General features: G+C 33.6%; 1 protein-coding gene across 1 annotated transcript; it reads left to right on the top strand.

Moving 5' to 3' along the window:
- The first annotated feature begins 435 nt into the window (after positions 1 to 435).
- Positions 436 to 1,919, top strand: LOC127118337 (cytidine deaminase 1). The gene has a single exon (XM_051048515.1). The coding sequence runs from the start codon at positions 912 to 914 to the stop codon at positions 1,827 to 1,829; it is 918 nt and encodes a 305-aa protein (XP_050904472.1). The 5' UTR covers positions 436 to 911; the 3' UTR covers positions 1,830 to 1,919.
- Positions 1,920 to 8,391: the final 6,472 nt, after the last annotated feature.

Here is an 8,391-nt window from a genome sequence, read left to right on the forward strand (position 1 = left end):
TTTTTAAGGATGGAGATATTACCGATGCGCATCTCCATATGCATCTTCGAATTCTACATGCATTTTTAACTTTTCAATTTTGTGTGAGAACATCCTATATCCTATGAACTATGAATGAAAGTAGTAATCTCATATTAAAATGAGGCCAAAATATTAGAGAAAAATACTCCAAAATAAAGTTAGATTAAAAAAAATCAATTTTTAAAAGAAGAAGACAAAAACTTTATTTATTTTTTAAAATATAGGATTGAAACGTAAGTTTGAGCTTTATATTTATTATCAAATAACTACGTGCAAAGATAATTGGGTAAAAATCAGTGACACCCTTTCTATATACCAATTCCATACACATAAATCAGTGACACCCTTTCTATATACCAATTCCATACACATCTATATGACATTTTTCAATTATTGGGGTTGAGTTTGTGTCCCACAAAGTTTAGTTTATCCTTCATACATATCTTTTTTGTCTTGTGAGACAAAATTACAAGTCATGTAGAAAATGACATTTTAAATTAAATAGATACAAATCCATAACAATTACAAGTAGACCATAGGTGCAAATGCAATGTACCAAACACACATAAACAAGATCCGATTACAAGAAAATTCACATGTAGTAAAAATCTAGCACCATCCTTCATTCATATTTCTTCTATCTTCTTTTATCTAAAAGAAAAATAAATAAATCATTTGATTCGAATTTTCAAATTTCAAATTTAAATGCATTTAAAAAAAAATAGAAAAAAAATCAAATTATTGGTAGTAGTAGCTGGCATATTGCCTCTTCATCCATCTAGTCTATAAATTAGCATGAAATCATCATTAATCTTCCCCCTTCTCTCCTCTCCTCTCTCTTTCTCTCTCTCTCTTAAATTAAAATAATTTTTTTTAAAGTGTGAAAAAAAATGGAGAAACCCAGTTTCAAAATAGAAGCATCAGATGCAAAATCGATGGGCCAGTCAACGGGCCTAACCCTAACCCAACTACTTCCAACCATCGTCAAATCGGCCCAACCTTTAGCCCGTGTCCCCATCTCCAAGTTCCACGTAGCAGCCGTCGGAGTTGGAATCTCCGGCCGAATCTTCGTCGGCGTCAACGTCGAATTTCCAGGCCTTCCATTTCACCACACCATCCATGCTGAACAGTTTCTCTTAACAAACCTCTTTCAAAACAAAGAAACACAGCTTCAATATCTCGCCGTCTCCGCCGCACCTTGCGGCCATTGCCGTCAGTTCCTCCAAGAAATCCGTGGCGCCTCCGATATTCCACTTCTCATAACACCTGAATCTGAATTCACCTCTCTTTCTAAATTCCTCTCTCATCCTTTCGGTCCTCACGATCTTCTTCCCAAACACGTTCCTCTCCTCTTGGAGCCTCATAATAACGATTTGTCGTTTCTCGATACCGGATCCAACACCGGATCCAACGGTTATAATAATAACGATAATACTAATCAATCTTCGATTTCGAAGTTGAAGGTTGCGGCTCTTGAAGCTGCGAATGAATCTCACGCGCCGTACAGTGAATCACCTTCCGGCGTAGCTTTATTGGATTCGCGCGGTAATGTTTATAAAGGCTCTTATATGGAATCTGCTGCTTATAACCCTAGTTTGGGACCGGTACAAGCTGCTATTGTAGGTTTTATCGCCGGTGCCGGAGATAATGCGGCGGAGTATGGTGAATTAGTGGAAGCGGTGTTGGTTGAGAAAGACGATGCGGTGGTGAAACAAGAAAGTACGGCGAGGTTGTTGCTAAGTTCAATCGCACCTCAGTGCGGCTTCAACACGTTCCTTTGCATCTCCAATAATAAAAAATCTAATTGATTTTATTATTATTGTTTTTATTTAATTATTTGAATGGATCTGTATGATTGAATATTCAACAAAATGAGAAGTTATCTTTATAGTTATGGATATTATGGTAGTAGTTTGTTTTTGTCTATAATTGTTGTCTTAAAATAATACTCCATAATCTTTAAGATCTACATAAAAAATATTCCATACTCTTTAAGATCTACATTTATAATAAAAAATTAAAAATATAAATTAAAAAAAAAACTGTTTAAAAATTGACGCATTCATATTTTGGGTTCTTTGCATTAAGAAGTCAAATTTAATTTATGATTAATTAAATTTATATTTTATTTATAAATGATATAAATTAATTTTGATTAAAAAATTAAAATAAAATTATTTATGTCAATTATATTAATAGTTGAAAAATAAATTAAAATTAAAATCAATTTAATAATGTGCTTGTTCAACAGGTTCAAACCCATCTTGATGTTTGTACACTGTTACTAATTCAGATTGAGAGTGACTTATCACTATCACGCATGAGTGCCATTTCTAAAGATTTTTTATAATTTAGTTTTGGGAAATAGTTGATATCTGTGTCATACTCATGGCCGCATTAGTACTTTTTTGGACCAAGTCTCTTTTTATTTCTACCCACACACCAATTGGTGTCTTGTGAAGAATGACGTGGTGAGGTTCAAGATTCTTACTCATCTTTAGGCAAAACTATGTTTAGATATGTATGCATTCGTTATGCAAAAGTGAATTCTACTATAAGAACCTCAATGGCAAATGTAGTCCATATACTTTGATAAAGTATGTTACGGTAACTCTAATTTTGCCTAAAATATGAAAAGTATCTGGTGTACCAAACACTCAACAAGTAATTCTAGGCCAACTATTATCACAAATAAATTAGTTTATAATTTTTATTTGGAAGTGGCTTCTAGTGGGGTGGAAAGTGAGATAGGTAAGATTAACACTCAAATGTTTAAATCAATATGCGAGGAAAAAGAGTAAATTTAAATTGTGTTTATAGGAAAATAACGAACTCGTTATTTGTTAGGAGTGAATCGTGAAGATCCGTTGGATGCACTTGCAGTTGAGACCTTTGTGATCGTCGAGATGAAAGTCCTAGTGTGCTAATAAGAAGATTTTGGAAGGAGTGCAATGTGTGTGGAGTGGTCGGTCGAGGTTGTTGTGACCGGTCCATAACATTTTCTCCCTAAGCCTGTGTATATGCCCAGCAAGACATGAGTTTGTTACTTTAACTACGGGTGTCGATCACTCTCGTCTTTATATCGAGAAGAGCACACGAAAACATTCCAATTTCCTAGAGATTCGTGCATTTAATGACCCATATTTCAAACGTCTTTTCAGTTTTGTCATCATTATGGTTTTTTGGAACTAAAACTTTTGTGTGTTATGTGTAATTAATTTGATACGTTTGGTAGAGTCTACTCCCTTTGCATGCTAGGATATAGTTTTCTGAATAGTCATTGTTTGTTTCTTTTTCCTTTAGTCATTTCCTCAATGTAGCGGTTATCTTTTCTATAACACTTTATTTTCCTGTATTTGAAAAGTTAGTGCATAATGAGTAAAAATTACATAAGAGTGTTCACAAACGCCATAAGAGTGTTCTATCTTCTTAGGTGGATTTTGCTTACTCTTCCATTATTTCTATTTTTTCCAGGAACGGTAGTCTCGATAGATCCTTTCTAGAAGTTGGCCCATCATCTGATTCGGGTGTTCTGAGACCTACTGAAAAATGATAGGATATGGAGTGAATACGATGATTGCGCCATTCCTTTTTACGAATGTTTTTTTATCTACCTGGGTTTTCTCCCACCCTTCACTACCTTTGAGATAGAAGTCCTGAAACATATGGTGATGGCTCGCTCACAACTTCATCCTACCAGCTGGGCATATGTGAAACTCTACCAATTCTGGTGTGAGTACTTAAAGGGGAAACCCTCCCCGACTCTTTCCTTTCATCTATTTAAATGTCGTCATGGTCCCGTGACTTGGACGCCCAACAGAGGGTTAATTTCTTTGGACCCAGCTGTGCGTGGTTTTGGGCCTCTTTCTGAGCTACAGTTTTTTGCTTACCAGTTCTTTCTGGTCACCCACATCGGCCTAAAAGCTAATGTTATGGTTTGTGTTGTTGGGGACGAAGTGAATGGAAGATATGTTTGTGAGTGCATTATACTCTTATATGTGTTTTGAATGATGTCAAAACTAGGTAGCTTAGTACTTTGTGTATATTGGACCTTACCATATTTGCCTAGATGTGCATCATCATTATATGACATGTAAAATTAGATTCAATAGGTTATCACATGCTAAAACTATGATTTTTCATGAAAAAGTAGTCAATGGGTCAAATACATTATTGGTATGTATCGATACATACTGAGGTGGTTTTCAAAGGAAATGGTTTTGTCCATAATGTATCGATACATATGAAAAATGAGTTGATACATCTTATGAATGAGTCGACTCGTTCATGGTTGAAGTCGACTTCAACTGAAAGGTTTTTCAACCTAGCAATCCCTTCCTTCAATGTATCGATACATTGAGAGTGTGGGTCGATATATTAGGCGGATGAGTCGACTCCCCCGTGTTTGGAGTCAAATCCTTCTGAATAATTTCTCTCTTCCCTCAATGTATCAACTCCTTCATGCCTTGTATCAACTCCTTCAGCTTATGTATTGACTCATTCTAGTTTGGAGTCAATACATTTTGTTCCAACTTTCAAAACTAACATATTTGGCTAAAAATATATTTTTCTCACTTCTAATCTACACTCACATATACATATAAATATGCATTCATGCATCATTTCTATACATTGAAATCAATGACACACAATCATTTTCAACCTTTCTTTGCATGCATTCAACAACTACACACAATCATTTTTGTTGTTTGTTATCAAGATAAGATTAATAAGATCTAATTTAGGTTGGTGTAATCAATTTGGGTTAGGTTTTTCTTCGGGGGTTTCATTGGTAAAACCTTTAGGGTTTTCCCCCCAAGATCAACGGTTGATTTTGGGGTTTTTGCACAAGTCTTTACAACTTGGATTCACCTAAGTAAAATCTTTGAAGAACGGGGGTTCTTGCAAAGGATTAGCGATAACTATAGGATAAATTGAAAGACTTGGGGGTAAGATTTCATCATTTGGATTCAGCCGAGTGAAAGTTATGAAGAACGGAGGTTTGATCAAAGGAGTAGTAGTAACCGGAGGGTAAAATTGGAGGTCTTGTGTGACTTGATCTAGCTAAGATCAAGGGAAGATATGAAGCTAGGATCAACATTAAACATAGGGTTTAGGGGTTTGAATTTTACTACTTCTCTTATAAACGAATATTGCAAAGGTTAATTATAATATCTCAATTTGATTTTGAATTAAGAGCAGATGTGCCCATAGTGAGAACAATTGGGAAAATGTCTAAACAAATCTCCGCGTTCTCTCTCTCTCTCTCTCTCTCTCTCTCTCTCTCTCTCTCTCTATATATATATATATATATATATATATATATATATATATATATATATATATATATATATATATATATATATATATATATATATATATATATATATATATATATATATATATATATATATATATATATATAATATATATATATATATATATATATATATATATATATATATATATATATATATATATATATATATATATATATATATATGGTTGTGTTGAAGTGTCTTAAGTTGTTTTGTGAAACCATTGTAATCTAAACAATTACAATTGATTTGTTACATATTCAATACAAAAAGAATTAAGCTTCGTGTATTGCACACGAAGTGTTTGATATTTTGATTGCACACTAAGTGTTCGATAAAATTCCTTAGTCAAGTTTATTTTTACATTTCATTGGAAGTCGTTTATCTTAGTGTGGTTTATATTCAAATAAATTATATTGAACTTGTTGGTTTTATTTTCTCATCTTTAGCATACTTTGTACTATGGTTTATGTGCATATCTGATTCTACCAATAACGGTTATGATAGACGAGAGTCGATCCAGATTCGCTTCTGCTTGCCATAGAAAATAATTTTTCAAATCAGAATTTTTAATAAGGAAATTTTATTTGGTGATCTATTCAACCCCCCCCCCCCCCCCCCCCCCCTCCTCTAGATTGTTTCCCTCGTCTAACAAGTGGTATCACGAGCACCGATTTATCTTGTACTTCAAATTTGCTTATTAGATTATGGTTTCTGAACCAAAATGGGTGTATAATAAAGCGACCATTTTTAATGGCGAGAACTATGGTTATTGGAGGGATTGTGTGCATATCCATGTCAATTCTATTGATAGAAAAGTATGGAGCATCATCCAAAATAGTCCATTTGAAATTACTATGACCAATACAAATGGTGTTGTTGTACCTAAACCAGAAGCACAGTGGTACGCGGAAGATGAGAAAAAGTGGTCTAGTGATTGGAAAGCAAGGAATATTTTAATCTCCACTTTAGGAGTTGATGAATATTACCGTGTTGCTCGTTGCAAAACCGCTAAAGCTATGTGGGACGCATTACAAGTTGTCCATGATGGTACAAATGAAGTCAAACAAGATAGAATTAATACTTTGAATCAAGAGTTTGAAACTTTCACATGAAGCATGGTGAAACCATTGTTGATATCAAAAATAGATTGACTCATCTTGTAAACCGTTTGAATTCACTTGGTAAGCCGGTTTCCAATGATATTGCTACTAATTTTTTGTTGAGATGTCTTAATAGGAAATGACAACCTAAGGTCACCGACATCAAGGAAGCTAACAACTTATTAACTTTGAACACTACAATGTTTTTTGGTAAGCTTGAAGAACATGAGCAAGAGTTCATTAGCTTAGAGAAGCATGAGAAGAAAGTTAAGAAAGAAAAGAATAAGGAAAAAAAGGTGGAAAAGAAGTTAATTGCTCTTGTGGCTTCTAGTTCCAAGTCCTCAACAAAAGAGCATGATGAAAGTGGATCTAGTTATAATGAGAAGTCGGATGATGAAGAAATTGGGTTGTTTGTTAAACGGTATCATAACTACATTAAGATAAACGAAGTAAAGCACTCTAACAACAATCTCATTAACTTTAGAAGACAAATTGTATCCTCGAAGCAAGATAAGAATAAGAAATTAAAGTCCAAGGTTTTTTGGTAAAGTCGAACACTATAAGTCGGATTGTCCACAATTTAAGAAGGATAAAGACAAGGGTCAATACAAGAAGTCTAGAAATACTAGAAGATCATATATAGCTTGGGAAAATGATAGTGAATCCTCAAGTCAAGGTAGCTCAAGTGAAAGTGATGAAGAGGAAAATCTTTGTCTCATGGCCCATCATCATAAGAAGAAAAATTTAAGACATTCTAAATATGAACCTAGTGATGAATTATCTTATTCTGAATTACAAGTTGCTTTTGAAAATGTATATGGTGAAGAGGTAGATGATTTTAAAAGTTTGGCTTTAAAAAAAGAATATTTTCATACTTAGAAGCCAAAGTTTTAGAAATTAAAAAACAAATGGAAGCTCTTAAGTAATCCATGTTAGATGCTTCAAAAGTTAATGATGAGGAAGATAAATCTTCTTAGTTTGGTTGTGAAACTTGTCACATTTGGAAAATTTGACAAGGCATTAGAACCAAAGGTCACATTCGTTATTAATCCTACAAAATTCAAAAGATATTTAAATGTGCCATACAAGAAATATAATCATGTGGTAAGGGAGTCTAATAGCGAAAGTTACTCTCATCGTCGCTTGACTTGTCACTATTGTTGTAAGAAAGGTCATACCATTGCTAAATGAAAATTTAGGAGAGTTTTGGTTGCCAAATGTGTATTTCAATGGTTTCCCAAATGCAACAATATTTCCACTCACTCTCAAGGATCCAGTGAAAATTGGGTACCTATCACTCTTGATTGATTATTATAGGTTGAATGTCTTGCTCACGGAGAGAATGTGGTTTCTTGATAGTGTATGTTCAAGGCATATGACGGGTTACATTTCCCTATTAATTGACTTCAATCCAAAGAATAAATGAATTGTGACCTATGGAGATAACAAGTGTGCAATACTTGGTAAATGTAGTGTAGGTAATCTCACTTCTACTACTATCTCTGGCGTAATACTTGTTGAAGGTATTAAATATAATATACTTAGTATTAGTCAACTATGCAACAAAGGCTATAAAATAACTTTTACAAATAGTATTTGGATAATTTAACATAATGAAAATAAAGACTAATCGTTTAAGGGCTTGAGGGTTAACAATATCTATATGCTTAACTTGAATGATGTATCATTAATAAGCACTAAGTATTTAGTAACCATGAGCGAAAACTCTTGGTTATGACATAAATGCTTAGATTGTGTTAACTTTGGTCTACTCAATAAAATGGTTTCAAAATATCTAGTCACCAGTCTACCAAAAATTAAATTTTCAAAAGACCACCTATGCGATGCATGCCAAATGAGAAAGCAAACTAGGGTCTCTTTTAAATCCAAAAATATTGTTTCAACTTCAAGACCTCTTGAGCTTCTCCATATGGATATTTTTGGTCCTT

Source organism: Lathyrus oleraceus, chromosome 1 (genome assembly GCF_024323335.1).
Source record: "Lathyrus oleraceus cultivar Zhongwan6 chromosome 1, CAAS_Psat_ZW6_1.0, whole genome shotgun sequence".
NCBI classification, from domain to species: Eukaryota; Viridiplantae; Streptophyta; class Magnoliopsida; order Fabales; family Fabaceae; genus Lathyrus; species Lathyrus oleraceus.

What these genes read in the sequence shown, in the direction of transcription:
- LOC127118337 (XM_051048515.1), top strand. Translation starts at nt 912, where the DNA reads ATGGAGAAACCCAGTTTCAAAATAGAAGCATCAGATGCAAAATCGATG.